The 18,115-nt window shown below is 47.4% G+C and overlaps 1 protein-coding gene across 2 annotated transcripts in view; it reads right to left on the bottom strand.

Moving 5' to 3' along the window:
* The window catches only part of LOC109526914 (protein unc-13 homolog B-like), an 83,298-nt gene that overhangs the window by 56,441 nt on the left and 8,742 nt on the right, over nucleotides 1-18,115 (bottom strand). Inside the window, exons 9-11 of one of the 2 annotated variants that reach the window (XM_019888490.1) lie at nucleotides 3,732-17,981; nucleotides 1,540-1,791; nucleotides 1,170-1,257 (exon numbers count right to left, since the gene is read on the bottom strand). In XM_019888490.1, the coding sequence (XP_019744049.1) occupies nucleotides 1,170-1,257; nucleotides 1,540-1,791; nucleotides 3,732-17,981 (14,590 nt within the window). The remainder of the gene's footprint in view (nucleotides 1-1,169; nucleotides 1,258-1,539; nucleotides 1,792-3,731; nucleotides 17,982-18,115) is intronic. The other variant, XM_019888492.1, reaches the window with a different exon arrangement.

Genomic DNA, 18,115 nt, shown 5'->3' with positions numbered 1-18,115 from the left:
CCTCCCTCGCACTGCACTACCGTGCACCTCCTCCCACCTTCCTCCTCTCTCAAAGTTGTTCCAGAAATTAGTAGTCATTTTGTGCCATCCTGATAAGTCAAACGCAAAAAGAACATGACAGAAAACTCCTTGGCGGAGGAGCATCCATTTTTTTAATTGCACGCATTCATTTCATCCTGTACGATGACAGAACACGAGACGTTGTTGACCACTACGCACCTGTCACATGATTCAACCGATCACTCCTGTGGTCAGTGATAACTGATGACGGCCATCTTGCACTCATTGAATGGAAAGTGACACTCGAGCGCACAAGACAGCAGGTGAGGAAGCGAGGAAGAGAATAAATGTAGAAAGGCTGCCTGCCATAAGCAAGTCGAGGGGCCGCAGAAATGTCATATGGTTGCCATGCCGATACTGACCATGGAGACAAAAAAAAGACTATTTTCGATCATGCCGAGGGGAAAAAAATATCCCCACTCAATTCTGATTTTCCGACATAACAACAAGCCATGAAAAATGAAAGAAGAGCATACACGTATAGCGCTGCAATCAGAATTAAAGCCTGGAACTAGCATCCTCACAGTTGCAGCAAAACAAATTATGAAAGCAAGGAAACAACAGCATTAAAGCCAAAAATTATCCTCACACTTTCAGCACAGCAATCCACACTGAAGTCAAGAACTCTCCACACACTTGCAGCATAGCAATCGGCATTAAAGCAAAGAGCGACGTATCCCCTTTCCGAACAACAATTAGCATTAAAGCCAGGAACTCGCCACACATTTGCAGCATAAGAATCAGCAATAAAGCCTGGAAATATTTGCTTCAAAACCTGGAACTATCAGCGCACGTACAGCAATACAGTTAGCATTAAAGTTTGCAACCATCCATCACCGCATAGCAATAAGAATTAAAGCCTTGAACTATTTGCACATCGGCAGCGCAGCAATCGGCATTTAAGCCGGCAATGACCCACCAACTTGCAGAAGAACAACCGGTATTCACATCTGAAACGATCCACAGACTCGCAGTGCAACAATCGGCATTAAACCCGAGACCAAATTTGTGCAAATCGCTGGCAGAAAATCAACCGAGCCACAGTGAAGTCGGGATGAAAGCGAAATCGGGTTGTGGGGGAAAATAACGGATAGCGTGAGTCGTCCTACCAGGAGGAGATTGGCCCTGACTCTGGAGTATGATTTGAGCCAGCGGATCCTTGAAGGAGAACACTGAGGAGGATCGTCTGGCGACACCCTGATCGAGAGAAAAAAAAAAAGAAATTAATTGGCTGGATCCAGAGTATCACCTCGCTCATTTATCTCATAGCAGTTTTCCTCCACAGTTTCAACTATCACATCGTTGCTTTTGTTTGATTTATATCAACATATGGTATCGTTAGCTCTCAACGTACAGTAGCAATGCCATTGGAATGTAGAGATTCATCCCTCGGGGGTACGTTGTAACGAGGTTCGACTGTAATCGTTGTATTATGGTTGACCAAATATTGCAATAGCATTTCACATCGCTAGCTCATACCAGATGTCGGTCGTGGTCTTGTTATCGTCGCTGTCCCAGACGGGTTTGGATGGCAGGACGGAGGTGTCCCTCAACTCAGTGGTGTCCGGTGCGAGACTCTCCGCCTTGTCCTGCTCCCACGTGGGCGCTTGGGTGCCCTGGAGAGGGGGGTGCAGGCACCCCCCCGGCGGATGGCCCGACTCGAGTTCGGAGCTGAGCTGGGAGCTGCTCGGGCTGACGTCCAAAGAGTCCAAGCGACTGCTCTGAGTCACACTATTGGAAAGCGGGGATCAGGTTGTTTAGTGTCATGTTGAATAACGTGGTATATTCAGGTTTTTTCGGAACAGAAATACTATTCAAAGAAATATCAATAAGGGCCAAATACAGGGAGCTAGGCTGGTTGGATGGGTAACTTCTATTGGAAGTTGGCATTTTTTTTGGGGGGTGGGGGGGGGGGGGGGGGGGGGGGGTGGAGTCAGCTTTTTTCCAAAATGTCAGACTTCTTGTGTCTCTTCAGGCATAGCTTCTTGACACATTTTTGCCTGCCAACCAAATTTCAGGTTGCCAAATTAAAGTGGCTTCAAAGGCCCGATAAAAAAAAAAAAATCTATTTCCTCTTTGATGCAAGCTGAGAAATGACAAAATTTGCCCTAACGAGCAGACTGCCCGTTTCCTTTAATGAGACTTTTTTGTGGGTCTACTGCTGATGGACATGACAACCAAATTCCACATTGCTTGATGAAACTGTTTCTGGTTGTTGAATGATCAGACATTTCAAAAGCCCTTCATTTTGTTCAGTCAAACTGTCTTGGAGGCAGGAATTTTTCTCCCCCCCAAGCTGTGGGACAACTTTGTTTTTGAAAGACCCCTAAAAATGACCCATTTAAACTAAAATGTTCACTTCAAACCACAATGTCAGACTTACTGCGTCTTTTCAGGCATGGCTTATTGAGTCTTTGTTGCAGGTTTACTCATGATCGACATCGATCCCAAATTTCATTTTGCGATTTGAAAATGGTTTCAAGGGCTGAATTTCCAAAACATCCTCAATGCAGACTACGGTAGACTTGCTGACAACATGTGAATGTTGGGAGTAAAGCTTTAGAGGTGAAAGCCAGCAGACGTCTGCAAGGCTGGGCCGGGACGCCGACGGCTAACGAGGAAAGTGGCGGTGATTTACTTTGTCTTGGCTGCGCTCCAAACAGCCTCTCCCGCCCCTCCTTTTATTCCCGTCTGCACCGCCACGCAGTCGTGAATCTATCCCGCCCGCATTGATTCATAGAAGAAATTGGCCGTCACTGTGCGCAGCGATGTACACGTAGGGCGAATTACACACACCTCGCAAATAAAAAGATCCTCGGCCTCTTCGTCTCTGTCAAGAAAGCTGTGACGCTCTCACATAAGCGCTAGCTGTTGTAGCTGGACACGAAATGCTGAGCGCTTCCCTGGCAGAGGTTCCCATCTGCACTCTTCATTTGCAAAGGCTTTGACCAGCTAGCCCCATGAACAAAACTTGCACGTTAACCTTGAAATTGGCATCAAACCTTTGTTTGTTCATGAAAGCCTAAACTGTCTTCGGTGTAAAATGAACCCCACTATGTCGTCGATTTCTCCGCTCTATCATGGAATTTCAAGAGATCGTCTCCTATAAGTTTTTAATGCAGGCCTTATGCCTGTGAGTACTGTCGTTCGCTCTGTCGTATGTGTTGCTACTCCATGCGTGTTAAAGTAGCTGCCTGTTTGATGATTTTTAATGAGCATACTATCATTTCAGATTATGTTGACGTTAAGCTAGCGGACTTTCAGTGGACCAAGTTACGTGGTTTGGTTGAACATTTTGGTGTTTACGTAAACAATATTTCATTATCTTTTGTTTTTTCGTGTCAGTTTTCCAATAAACTTCAACTCAGAGTGACAAAAAAACCCAGCTTGAAGCAAACACGCGTTGCGTTTCGATAATAAGAGAACTTTTGGTTCGGTTCCTTCTTTAAAGGCTAACTGCTTCAAAACTTTTAGTGACGAATTTTTGGTCTTGCCAGAGGCCCGGTCTTTACTTAGTGACATGCTAGTTTGTTCATGGCCGTGAAGTTGATGTAAAAAAAAAAAAAAAAAAACACTGACATCTAACCAAAGGATGGAGTAAGTCAGGAAGGGTAGAAAATGAAAAATAAAAGGAAAGGGAAGCTAGCATTAGCATGATGAAAAGCACTAGCCTTGGAGCAGTTTTATGCGTCAGGAGGTTCTTCGAAGGCTCGGTGTTCAGCAGTGTTGCAACGTCGCCATCTTCCTCACATGGAACTGCTCGTACCTGGGGTTCATTAGAACATTCTGCCAGGGACACTGACTCAGAAGCGAATCCTGTCTGCGGTGACTCCGCAAGGCTGTCACAGCTTTCGGTTTTAGAAGTCCCACTAGGCCCTTCCGTGTCGCTCTCTGTGTCTCCCGAGCATTGGGAGAGCTTGTCCACTATGTCAGTGGGTTTCGGGCTTTGGGGCTGCGGTTGAGCAGTGATAACAACAGTAGACTTGGGAGAATCCGAAGTTCCGAAAATCGAACCTAGTTTTGCGCCAAACACCGATGATGGTTCTTCCTTTCCTGGTTGCTTCTCATCCTGGAAAATGCCCACTGAGAGACTTTTAAATCCAGAGAAGAGACCCCCATCTGTCTGAGGGGGCTGAGAATGTTTCGCATTCACAGTTGGAGATGTCGAGAACAAGGATCCGATTGATGATGTTCCCTCAGTTGCAACGGATAAAAGGCTAAATTTAGGTGCAGAAAGGTTTGGCATTTCAAAGGTGGTTTTGGTGTCAGATGCAGGGTCTTGGGCTGCAGGAGGAGGAAGTGACATTGCTTTGTCAGAGACCTCAGAGTGTTCCTCATCCTCTAAATTTTTGGGGGATACTTCCATGTCTTGTTCAGGGATAGGACATTCCTTGCCATCTTTCTTATCTGCATGTTCTGCTTCATCTACTGAACCCTTTTCAGGGATGGAGTCCTCTGTGATCTTCACAAGTTCTTCAGTCTTCTCTGATGTAGGCTGTGGTTCCTCAGATTTAGTCGCTTCAGGACCCTTGAACATACTGAGAATGTCTCCTGTAAGGGATTCAGGGGCAATGCTACTTGGAAGGCCAAAAAATGAGCTTTTTTGTGGTGGTGGTTGTGTTTTTTGCTCTTGACGAGGAGCAGATGACTCGAAGAGAGAACCGGGTGACCTTGAAAAGAATCCACCAACAGTTGGTTGTTTACTTGGTGTGCTAGGTCTGTTGGAGAACATAGACATGAAGCCCGAAAACGAAGTTGGCTCAGAGGGTTTCTGAGGGCCCGGTGGTCTGGGCCCAGGCATTCTCGGTGCCCCCATCTGTGGCGGGCCTCCCAGTCTTGATGCTCCTATTCTTTGTCCTTGTGGGACAGGTGGTCTACCTGAGAGAGGTCTGGGTATGGTTTGCAGTGGAGGCAAATCAGGACCCACCGGTGGAGACTTAATGTGCACCGTGTCTGAAGGCATGATTTCTGGGGGGTTTCTTCCAGGACTTTTATCCTCAGCTGTTGTCAAAACCGCTGGCAGAGAACTATCAGAGGGTTGGTCTGGTACAAATGGTAGTTGTGCTGAAGATTCTGCCTGAATTGGTTCTGTTGCAGTCGCTGACATTTCAAAGGGTGGGAGCAAAGTCATTGGTTCTGTGGTGGGTTCCTCTGCTTTGACTACAGTTGCTTCCTCCACCTCGATACCACCCTCATTGCCAGGAACGTCAGGTGATTCACTGGTTGGTTTTTCCGCATCTACTGTTTGTTCTTTCACATTTGATTGCTCAATGTGGGGTTCTTCATTTTTACTGAGAATATTTGGGGTTCCTTCAGGTTCATGTTCTTTTTTTAGCTCAGAAATCGGTATGTCTTCAATACCAGTTTGCAAATGCTTCACCCCACACATATCAGGTCTAGCATCATCATCACAAGTCATAGTTTCAGATTTGAGAACACCGTCTTTCATGTCTGATAGTGAAGGGCTTTTGATTTCTGTTCCCATCTCTGAGTCACCAACTTCTTTGCTGCCATCTCTACTCATTTGGTCTGATTGTTTGCCCAAAACCCCAACTTCTTTATCGTGCATAGAGCCACTTTCTCGAAGAAGAATCAGCTTTGGTGTATCTGACCCTAGATCAGAGTTATTTTCAGTGCACAGTGGAATTTTATCAGTTTTGTGTTCTTCTGTTGCTGGAACAGTATTGTCAAAAGTTTGTTTTGGGTAGTCCTGGTTTTCTTCACGTTCCCTTTCAGTTGAAATGTCATCCGGGTGTGAAGGGGAAGGCATAGGGTCCACATTATCTGTGGTCTCGGGGGGTTTTACGTCTTCATTTGGGCTTGGCTCCGCCTCAAGACCCTTTTTCGTTTCTGTGGGTATTAAATGATCACTTGGGCTAGGCTCCATCGCGAGAGGCTCTTTCGTTTCTTGGGGTTTTACGTCTTCACTTGGGCTAGGCTCTGTCGGGATAGCCTCTTTTTTTTCTGGAAATTTTAGATCTTCACTTGTACTACTCACCACCTTCCCAAGAACAATTGATTGTGGCTCTTTTTTGGACTCCTCCGCGAAAGACATTCCAAACATCCCAAAGCCAGTTTTGGCTTTGTTTCCATCAGAACTACCTCCGAGAGAGAACACAGAAGAAACTTTGAAAGTACTCTCTGATTCAGATGTCTGATTCTGCTGATTTTGGCCACCAAACATCGAGAACAGTCCTTTTCCAGGGGGCTCTGAAGCTCTGGGTCCTGTTGGTGCCGTTTGTCCTGCTGCAGACATTCTTGGACCACTCTGAACGGGGGCAGTGGGGCCTCCAAATTTGGAGAACAGGCCCGTTCCTGGGCTTTCTTTATTCAAGGAACTTTGTAGAATGCCGCCGAATAAAGAAGATCCAGCACTAGCTGGAGGAGGACCTCTTGGACTTGGCCCCTGCTGGGGCACAGGTCCGCCAAACATGGAAAACAAGGTTTTTCCTGGCGGTTCTTTAGGTGGAGGACCTCTTGGTGGCACACTTCCAGCAGTTGGGCCTCTTGGCCCGGCTGGTGGATTACTATTGGAGGCACCAAACATTGAGAACAAAGCTTTTCCTTGTGATTCTTGTACGGCTGAAGAAGGAGATGGTGATTTGGTTCCAGGAGACGCTGGTATGTTTGACCCTCCAAACATGGAAAGTAACGTTTTCCCTTGTGTTTCTTGTGGGGTTGAAGCAGGTGGTGGTCCTTTGGTTCCAAGGGATGCTGGAATGTTTGACCCACCAAACATTGACAGTAAACCTTTTCCTCGTGGTTCTTGTGGAGTTGAAGAAGGCGCCGGTCCCTTTGTTCCAGTGGACACTGGGACATTTGACACACCAAACATTGAGAGTAGTCCTTTTCCTAGTGGCTCATGTGGGGTTGACTGAGGTAAAGGTTCTTTAATTTCAAGGGATGCTGGATCATTTGACCCACCACACACTGAGGATAAATCTTTTCCTTGTGTTTTTTGTGGGGTTGAAGATGGTGATGGTCCTTTGGTTTCAGGAGAAGATGCGACATGTGACCCACCAAACATTGAGAGCAGACCTTTTCCTTGTTGCTCTTGTAGAGTTGACTGGGGTAATTGTCCTGTGGTTTCGGGGGACACTGGGTCACTTGATCCAAACTTTGAGAGTAAACCAGCACCAGCTGTATCTTTGTTAGCTGAACCAGGGAGAATGCCTCCAAGTATTGACAGTCCAGCAGTCTGTTCTGGGCTTACAGGAGAGCTCTCAGACATGGAACATAAACCCTTTCCTTGTTCATTGGGCAGTTGATCAAGCAAGCCTGATGAACCATCTTCCTTAGAAGCTTCTTTGACAGAACTGAATTCAGAAGCAGGAAAAGAGGTATCGTTTGCAGTCTTGTCATCAAGTTGTTGGATGACTTTAGAGGGTTTTATCTCCGACGTTTGTTCAGTCAGTTTATTGAGAGACTCGTCGTCAGGTGATACAATTTCTGAAATTGTTCTTTTGTCCTCAACAGGAGATTCTGCACTTTTTTCTGCGTCGTGGGCTGATGGTGTCAGGCTACTTGGTGGCTTATCTGGTTCTGGTTGTGCGATTGGTTTGTCATCAGGTGGTTTATAAACGGCATGGCTCTCTGCTTTGAGATCAGCTTCTGAAATGAAGGCTTCCGTGAGGGAATGTTCCTTTTCTTGGCTCTGATCACCTGCATTCATATCATTTATTGTCGTCTGAAGTAAACTCTCGGAAAAGCAAGGTGTGTTCTCTGTGCTAATGACATCTGTAACTCCATCATCCAAAAACGTATCTTCATCAGCAGGTTCAGAATCCTTCCGAAGCTCTGAGGGGGTTACAGCAGTTGCAGTGGTTCCTTCATCAGCGTAGACTTCTTTGGATTCTTTGGAATTGTCTTCAGTCGACTCTTCTTCAGGTGAACTTGCAGCTGAGACAAATATGTGGGGAAGTCGAACATATTGTCTTGGCTCGTTTGGATCCATCAGTTTATCAACAGGTGACATGTCTGGAGCATTAATGCCAATGTAGATTGATCTGGGCAGGCTCATTTTATCCTGCAATTGGTCACATCCAGTGCTTAGATGATGGGATTTTGTGTTGGGTTCCTCTGGCATGGCTTCAGATGATTCCTCAGACAATTTAAGCGAGGGTTCCAATGTAGTGTCTCTATTGAGGGTGACTTTGGAAGGTGTGGTGTTGCCTGGTTCGTATGATGAAGATTCTGATCTTGGCAAGCTTGATATTGGTGTTTTTTGGGCTAGCTGAACTGTGACGGTGGATAGTGATGTCAGGGATCCTTGCGTGGTCAAGCCATTGGGTGTGAAAATGTTAACTTTGCGATGGGATTCAGAAGTGAGTGATGGTCGAGGAGGGGAGTCTTTCCGCGGTGTTGCAGGCTCAGACGATAAACTACTAACTACCGACGAGAGGCTCGCATCGGGAGAACGTGCAACATGCCCACCATAAACAATCTGCGTGGTAATCTGAGACTTCTGGTCCACGAGCGTAGAGCCGGTTATAGTAGGGTGGGGTGTCACTTCTGGTTTTCCACTGACATGAAACTGGGAACCTTGACTATTAAACAATGAAACTAATCCCTTGACACAAGAGGATCTTGACTGGGGTGAAGGCATCGCTTCCTGTCTTTGTAGTTCCGGTCTTATACCTTGTTCGCCTGTTTGGAGATTAGGTCTAAAACTTTGTTCCCTTGTTTGCTTTAAAGGCTCGTGTTTTGAGGCAGTTGGTTGTGAGATAAGTGCTGTAAATTCTGATGCATGCTGAGTAGAACTGGTAGAAGTTGAAAGTGCATTTGGTGTATGAATTTGGTCCACACTGAAAGGATATCGTCTCGAGTCAGGCTGTTTTGATAATTGGGGGGGTGTGATTGACCCCAAAATTAGAGCATCCACAGAGTTCGATGAACTATCGAGTGTTGGTTTTCCAGATTCTTGAATAACAACTGACACAGGGGACGATTGACAATTCAAAGGTTGAGAGGTCTTGATAGTTTCAGGAACATGTTTCTGGGGAACTGATGGCTTTTGATGACTTACTGTGACTCTTTGTGAGGGGCTTTCCTCCAAGCTAGCCACAGTCGGGTGTTTGTTGAGAATTTGGGGTTTCACAGGAACACTTGGTTCTTGTCTTTGTGACATTGTCACCATTGGTAGTGGAGTAACTGAATCTACAGGTGTCCGGTAACCTTCAAGACTGATTTGGGTTATGTTTGGATCTATTTGGTCAAGTTTCTTGGCTTCAAATCTTTCAACTGTCCTGGCCTGTTGATACATGCCATCGAGCTTTGGTTGAATACTGGATTTTGGTGCAAAGTGAAGCTGTGTTCCTGAGAGGTCAGTCATACCTGGTTGAGTATTGTGATCATAGGGTGAGTGTTTAAAGATTTGTTGAGGGATATGGGCTGTTCTGTACTCCTGTTGCCTGTATTGGCATCTTTGATACAAAGCAAGTGCAGAAAGATCGCTCACACTCTGACTATTTGTGGTCTTACTTTGAGGAGCCACAGTCAGGTCCACTAAACCTTGCAGTAGCTTCTTTTTGATTTGCCTACCAGTTTGTTCTATTTCTGAAGATTCTTTCCTTGCATTGACATTCATGAAATTTATGGGCAGTCCATCTTCTTGTTCGGTGTAAATACTGGAAATATGTGTTGTGTTTACACTGTCTTTTGCAGAGAAGTCCACTGGTTTGTTCGCTTGCTGCACTTGCTTGTATGTGGAGGATAAAAGCTCATTGGTATGGCAGTTGGATATCTCCCTGTCGTGGGTCTCTGTTGCGTTGAGTCCAGTCAGAGAGACCCTTCTTTGTTGAGATTCGGCTGAAGGTGTCTTATGGTACGTAGATTCTACTTCCACTACGAGTGGGACGCCAACAGAGTCTTTCCTGGCCATTGCCCGTGCACTTGGCTTATTAATGAGTGAAACGGCTTCATGAAGCCCAAATGAAGACTCCGTGGCCTTTATTGTTGTGTTCTCGGGTGGCTTGGGTGACATGTCCAATGGACCTCCCCGGGTGGTAATGACGGAAGCGGATGTGTGGGGCACAGCTAATGATACGGCATCTGAATACTTTAACTGGGGTGGGAGGGAAACTGTGCTCTGCCATTCCAGACACTGAATCCACTCAAAGGATTCTTGAGAGGGAAGGTCTTTTATAAGTGCAACGCCAAGAGAATTGTTTCGTGCCCTTTGGCGGTTGATGAGATTTCCTTTGGTTAAGGGAATTCCTTTAGTCAGAAAGTCATCCATTCTCATGTCGGGTACCAACGTTTTCGAGCCTGTTGGTTTCGAAGACATGTCAAGCACAGCCTTGATAGAATTGGCAGGTGCTGAGGCTTGGTCAGGGGATTGGTCGAAAGAACGCCACGGCTGTATGAGGACCCTGTCGCGGGCTCTTTGAATATCCTCTCTTCTCATCGATTGTTTTTGATGGTTTTCATGAGAATCAATAGCGAGAGGATCTTCCAAGACCTCTGGTACTTCTCTATATGATAGGTCAAGAGAGTCCTGATGAGTTGCACTTGGGTGTTTTCGTTCCGGACTGACAGGTTTTCTCTTTGTCAGTGCAAGTGCTTCAGTGATCTGCTCAGAGTGTTTTGATAGACTTTTGTGTCCTTTTGGTGGGAGTTTTCCTATATTCGCAGACATGTCTTGTACGGCTTTGACAGAGTTTGCTGGCACAGTGGGTTGGTTTTCAAGAGACTGACTTGAAGCGGATGTAAAAGATGCTCTTCTGCTGTCAATGTGAGTCTGATGAGCCAAACAATCTGCAACTAAGGTTCCACATGGTTGCCTCTGAACCTTAAAAGCGTAATTTTGTTGCTGTTCCCCAATGTGGACTTGCTTTGGAATGGGGCTCATTTGAAAAGATGAGGCAGATGGTATGGATCCAGTCTGTGTGAAACATCCCACTTGATTTGTCTCTTTACTTTGCAACTTTGGCTGGGCTGTGGTCTTTGCAGACATATCTAGTACAGCTTTAAACAAGTTTGACGGTGTGGTAATCTCCTGGTTTTCACGAGATGGGTGGTTAGTGGATGTAAAGGTTGTTCTGTTGTCGACACAAGACTGCTGTGATGACCAGTCGCTAATTAAGGATACGTGTGGTTGCAAATGCGCATTTAAAACATAATTTGGTTGCTGTTCTTCAACGTAGACTTGCATCGGAATCGGACTCATCTTAGGAGAAGCTGCTACGGACTGTATTGAGTTCGGCTTTGCTACCAGGGTGACACAGTCTACTTGATTTGACTCTTTCCTGGGAGATGATGTAATGTAATTATGTGCATCCGCAGTGATAGCGGTACTTTTGGACTTAGAGAGACTTTGGTCATGCATCTGATGACTGGATGATCGCCCTCCACGTGTACAACGTAAATCAGCGGGTGCGGAGGAGGTCTGCGGGGGTCCTGAAATAGTTGCAGTTTCTGCAAAATGCCACTCCACCTCTTTTTCCTCCTCCTCCTTCTGTTTGGTAAGATTGACAGCCACCTTGTCAGTCAAGACCAAATCTTCCTCTGATTCCTTGCATCGTTTCAATTTGTGTTTGGAAAAGTCAACCACCTCCATTTTTTGCTCCAATGCTTTCGTTTGGAGATGTTTTTCAGTTGAAGGCTTTTTGTTTTTGCTTGCGGTGGAAAAGTCCAAAACTTTCTCACCCGACCGAGGACCAGTCGATGAGCCGACGTAATGGTTTCTGTTGTAAAGTTTGGATTCAGCATTTGCGCAGGGATTCAGAATGTGTAACTGCGGTGCTCCTTTGCAGGAACCTTTCGGAATGGGAGCTGGAGCATCTGCGGAGGGGATTTTGCTGACATTGCCAGGGCCAGCGACCGCAGTCTTTGTTGATTGCGGTGATAATCTGGGTTTGTCTGCCTGAGAGTGCTGCCTTGCTAGTCGAGGTCTCAGAGAAGAAGACACGGTGGTCGAACTAACTGAAGCTATTGGTGACGAAGGAGCTGAAGGGACCGAATTAACATTTGCTGAAGGGGGGAGTTTCCTTTGCATCGGTTCAGGTATCTTTGATGCTGGTGAAGTCTGGGGAAGGGTCCTGGTGACATTTGAGGAGAGCTTGCATGGTGACGGAGTGGTGGAGGGCGGAAGTGGATGAGACTGATTCAGATCAGCATTTGACTTGGAAAGGTTTCCTCTTGAAATGACAGATCTGTTTTTTTGTTGAGATTGGTCCACAGGTACATCATCCACATGCCCAATCTTAATTTCAGGGATTTGGTGATGTTTCTTGGGTGTTGTTGGCAGGAAGGACCTCAGGGAAGGTGGATCTGGGGATGTAGGCACATCTTTCACAGCTTGATTCAACCAGTATGGTTGTCCATGAGCCGCTTTAAAAGAGTTTAGTGTCAGATCGGCGGCTTCCAATGGAGGGTTGCAGTGGCTGTCAAGGTTTTCTGCCGCTCCCACCGTGACCTTTTTGAGTTTGTACACCGTGAAGTCCACGGGGGATTCTAATTGTGAACACAGGGACTCCTGAAACATCTGAGAGAAACTTTCCAAGTTCATGTTCATGATTTTCTCGCCTTTACATAGGGCTGAGGTGAGATCCTGCGGAGCTTCCGGGAGCCCCGATTTGGTGTTCAGTTGCTCTGGAAACCAAGGAGCTTTTTCTTCCGTGCAGAGCGGGATTTTAAATCCACACAAGGTTACTTTTTCCTGTTCTTTCTGGGTCAGAATGTCTGCAATGTTTTCTGTAATGTTACTGAGTGTCTGTAGGTCGTCTGGCGCAGCGCAAGCATAAAGGTGTCGACCAGCTCTGTCGGTTAAAAGAGAAAAAATGAAGTCTCCATTGGTGTACACGTAATATCCGCAGTCCTCAGCTTCTGCTGGCCACCAGAGCCCTTGTTCCAGTAGTGACAGCCACTGTTGGTACCATTCTGAGTCCTCAAAAAGCATTTCGTCATCTCTGAGCACCGAGCTCACGGTTGATGTGCTTAGATCCATGGCGCCACGAGTTAGATCCACCGGACCTTTTTTGGTGGCCAGTTGTTTTAAAAAGTCTGTAGCTGACTTCAAACTAAAGTCGGCGACTGTCACATCTTTTAATGTTGCTGCCTTCTCCGCTACATAGTTGAACTCTGTGAGGGACTGACATCGGTTTAGTCTGTTTTTTGACTTTTCACTAGACAGATTTAGACCCCCACCCTGTGTAATCCAGGGTTGGCGCTTCCTGACAAGTTCGTCCAAGTGGTCACAGCTGGTCCACGGCATCTTTTCCCTGCAGCTCATGTCGAACAAAACTAGGTCTTCATCCGGTTCCAGGAAGCGGTTTCTGCTCTCAAAAAGTTGGGCGACAGGATCCTTCCATGGATGTGACGGTACATTAAACTGACTAATATCCATTTCTTGAGGACTAAGCCATGGGTGGCTGTCACACTGGGGCGCTCTGCCTGCAGCTGTCAAAGGTGCTTGGCATTCCCGGTAGCCTTCATGAGAGGCAAGAGCCTCGGCGAGTGCATAGTCATTGAGCTGCTGCCACAGGAGCGCCTCAATGAGACACTGGTGCTCGTAGAGCTCAGGTGGAATTACGCCGTGCTCTGTGAAGTTATACAAAAGATCCTTGTAGCCATACTCTCCTGCTGTCCCGTACAAGAGACGCTGAATTTCCTCAAGGTAACGCTGGGTGGGGGTCACCGTGGGAACCCGCGGCGGCAGTTCTTCTGAGGGGTCGGGACCCACTGCAACGGTAACAGAAGAAGATGTGACTGCTGCTGTGCTTAAAGGTGTATCCTCCTTAGTCTTGGGCAACAAACGGTTAAGAAGGCCTTTTTCTTGTTCCCTTTCATGGGCAGAAACAGTCTTGTCACTGGGGGCGGTTTTAAAAATGCTTGACAACAGACCAGGGGATGTGCTACTCGTACTGGGTGGTTTTGATTCACCCTTTATGAGGATGGAGGTTTTTGAGGAGGACTCCTCTGTGGCACTGAACAGACCTGGGAGGAAGCCCTTTTGATCTTTTGAGTCCTCTCCCACCACATCAGGTGCGGAATGCATTTCCACTGGTTTTGTTCTCTGAATTTGAGGACGCCCTTGTCCCGCGCGCAGTGGCTGCTGCTGCTGAATCGTTTTATGGTTTGCCTGGTCAGACGCAGGCGGTGTTTGCTCCACATTAGCTGAAATTTTGTTGAGCAGGCCAGAAAATATGCCACTCGATTCAGATTTGGTTGTAGGTTGGCTGGGTTGACTGCCCTCAGTTTTGGGTGCATGATGTTCCTGAGCTGCATTCTCACCAGATGCAAGCTTCAGAAAACCTGAGAGGAAGCCTCCACTTTGATTGGGTTGTTCTGGTGCGGCAGGTTGAACATTTTTACTCAACGGTTGCTGCTGCGGAGACGCGGTTTGACTTAACAGCCCAGACAAGAATCCTCCCTGGCTACCAGCTGGACCTGTATTTTGCTGAGATCCAGCAGTGTTTGATTTAGCGCCCGGTTGAAGCACCCCCTGCGGGGTTGTTTGTTGTGGTGTGTTTTCGGTGGTAAATTTACTGAACAGCCCTGACAAAACACCACCTTGTTGCGGCTCTGCCACAGGGGCTGCAGATTGTTGGGGTATCTGTCTTTGCCTTCGCAGTGGTTGTCTGTTGGAAGGACTCACAGGTGGTTGCTGATCCTGCTGAATTTGAGTAGGAGGACTTGATGAAAAGAGTCCGGACAAGAAACCTTGTTGATTAGAAGGTTGCTGGGTTGTTTTAGGACAAGTTGTTGGTGTTTTTTGCTGAGTTTGTTGACTACCCGACGAAGCGGCAGTCGGCAGAGTTCCCACATCTGCAATTTTGTTCAAAAATCCAGTGAGCATCCCCGCAGGACTGCTTGGGGGGTGCTGTGGGGGGATTTGGTTTTGCCTGTGTAAGTTCGGTCTGAGGCCCGGTTGGTGAGATGGTTGCCGTCCCAGTGTTCCACTTTGTTCCTGATTCTGTGAATTTTCAGGGGCTGGGTCTTGGCTCCCAAGTCCAAAAAGGCCAGAGAGGAAGCTTCCTTGTTGAGGGGTTGCTGGCTGTGTTTGAGATGATGCAGAGGGAGGTTCTACAGTCTTTTTAAAAAGCCCAGACAACAAATTTGCTGACTGTGCAGCCTGGGTTGGTGAGGTTCCTTTCGGTGGCTGTAGTGTTGCCGCTGTGGATTTTGCTGGTGGTTTTTGTTGATGATCTGAGGCAACTTCTATTTGCTGGTCCAGCTTGTCAGGGGTAGAACTTTCCAATGAACCTATTTTGATTTCTCCTGATGAACCCCGTGACTGAGGTGTCCCATGAGAAAAGTTTTCTTCATTTTTATTCATTTTAGTCATTTCATTTGCCACATCTGTTTTCACTTCCTGACTAGGCTGAGTAACAGAAGAATCTGTGGGTCTTTTTAAGAGCCCAGACAACAGTCCACCAATTGGGGGTTGCGCACCTGCAGCTTGTCCTTGATCAAGTACTTGGCTAGACTGGCTCTGTGGCTCTCTTGCCGGTGGCTGATTTGTCGGGGCCGACATGTTATCAGAGGCAAATTTTAAGAATCCAGATAAGAGTCCTGCCGATGGTTGAGCCACAGGGGTCTGTGTCTGAGGTGAAGGTGGAGATGGTGAGGAAAATATCCCTGAAAAGAGTCCACCCTGTTGAGGCTGACTTTCCCCTCCTCTTGTCTGTTTAGACTCCTCCGTAGGGCCGAGTTTCAACAATCCAGACAAAAATCCTTGAGGCTGTGGAGTTTCTGGTCGTGATTCTAGATGATCCTTAGTTTGGAGATCAGTCTGACTCTGGCGATTGTTGTCCAACAATGTTTCTATCCTGCTAGCAGAATCCTCTGATTGCTCAGTGTGTGGTTCCGTTATGCCGCTAGGTTTGGTGAGTGTCACACTGGGAGTCACCGGAGACTTTGCAGGTTCCTTTGCCGGTTCACTTTGAGTCACTTTGAACAGATTTGAAAACCAGCCTGTTTCAGTGTTTCCTTTTGGGGCGCTTTCAAGCAGTGCCGCGCGGATCGGTGAGGGAGTTCTCGTGGGACTAGGGGATGGACTTCTTGGCTGCACACTGGTGTCCTCCCCGGTGGCAAACTTAAGAAACCCAGAGAGAACCCCTCCTTCGGGTTTTGCTTGGCTTGTGATGGGAGGATCTTCTGCGGAGAAGAACGGGATCTTGAGTTTGCCGCTTAAAAAAGATTCCTCTGCTGGTTTGGGGTTTGTTGTGGAGCTTTCAGAAGGATGAGTGGATATCAAACTGGAGAGAGATTTCCTAAAAGGACTGAACAAGCCTGTTTCTTCTGGGGCGGGTTCAGGTTTTGGTCCTGGTAACATGGGAGTTGTTTGCACAATATCCGCTAACTCACCAGATGATTCTGTCTCTGGAAGAAGCTCTACTGATCCACTTCCTGTGTCTGGAAAGAGCTCAACGGATCCACTCCCAGAATTAGATCTTGGTTGTGCTTCTGAACCATTGTTAGGACTTGGGACTGGGGTTGCACGGTCATTGCTGGCAGCTGATGTACTTTGTTGTTCTAATGCTTGAGGAGAAGACTCTCTGGAAGGTGATGGTTCTCTTGATGGTGGTGTGCTGGAAAACAGCCTCATTGGACTAAGTCTCCCTAGCACAGATTCTAAACCAGAACTGGTCTGGTTAATACTTTGGGCCTCAGTACTTGTGGAGGTCTGGCTAGCTTCAGCTTGCTGAGAGGATTCTGATGATTGGAAAGGGATGAAAGACTGCAGGGAAAACTTCTTCTCGGTGGTGGGCTCCTGGGAAGCGGGGGGAACGATGGCCACAGGCGGGGACGTACCGCCGCTTTTGGGGATGAAAGAAAGCAGCTTGGAGATGCCAGACTCAGCCTGGGGGAAGACCTTGGAGGACAGTGGGTCTGCGGACAACGCCCCAGAGGTTTCTGAGGCTTCGGGGCTACTTTTTGGAATCATGGATAGCAATTTGAAAATACCACCTTCAGCAGCGGGAGCCTTGGGAAGCTCTGAAGCCTCTGCTTCAGTTGTGGTTTTGGATCCTGTAATTGTATTGAAAAATGACGTCATGGCATCTTTAACACCCGCAACGTTCTCGGCTTCGACATCCTCGGCTTTGACGTCCTTGCTTTTACTTTCCTCGGGTGGCACAACTGGCAGAGATGGAAGTTTTCGCCTCACCGGTTTCTGCTGTGATTCATAGCTGATGAGCTCCTCCTCTTTCACGGCCAAGTACTGCGAAACGGAGTCAACCAAGCATTTGAGTTCATCCATCGGGTCAATGTAGTCCTCACACGACTCATCCTCGGGCAACATGCTCGGGTCTGGTCCCATTGTGAACCCTCCAAGGTGGGGCGCATACCTGCTTGGATATTGGTACGAGTCATATTCGTATGTGACATCCGCCTCGTTGAGCATCAGGTCCTCAAGTTCCTCATCTGATCCGAAGGAGTACTGCATTTCGTCAGAACCCACAGATCCAAATTCACTCCTGATCCTGGCCACTTCTCGGGATGCCTCCTCCTCACGGAACGCCGCGTAGCTGTCCTCCAACGCAGTCTTGGCCCACAACCTGGTCTTAAAGAGCAGACCTTCCCCGTCCACATGCTGGTGGTGACGTTTGATGGACGGGATGATGTCGATCTCGGGAGGTGACAACTCGTCTTCAAAGCTGCCGGCTTCCCGGTAAACCAAGCGGACGTCTCCAGTGTCGAAACTTGGTGGTCGGCGGTGCACCTCGCTGTCTTCGGGCGAGAGCGTATTGCACTCCACTGTCTGGTAGAATCTGCTGCCTCTGGACTCATGCGCTGCTGGTGTATCTGTGAGGCGATAGATGATGCTCTCATCCTCGTCCTCCCACATCTTCTGCTCCTGGTCCAAATAGTCATCCAGGACTCCTGTGTCGGGCACTTTATACTGGCCCTCCCAGTCCTCTACGCCCATGCCTGAGTCCACCGGGACTATTCTTACACTGCGCCTGCTGCTTGACCGCCTGGGCGGGAATGCAAAGGGAAAGAAAAAGTGTGACAGCAATGAAAGACGACGCAAAGAAAAGAAAATGTTTAACATGGAAGACAGAAAAGAAGAAAGCAGCAAAGGAAGACAAAGAAAAAAAGTCACAGTACT

The sequence above is a fragment of the Hippocampus comes genome, unplaced genomic scaffold (genome assembly GCF_001891065.2).
Source record: "Hippocampus comes isolate QL1 unplaced genomic scaffold, H_comes_QL1_v1.1 scaffold128, whole genome shotgun sequence".
NCBI classification, from domain to species: Eukaryota; Metazoa; Chordata; class Actinopteri; order Syngnathiformes; family Syngnathidae; genus Hippocampus; species Hippocampus comes.
This window is presented reverse-complemented; position numbering and strand designations above follow the sequence as displayed.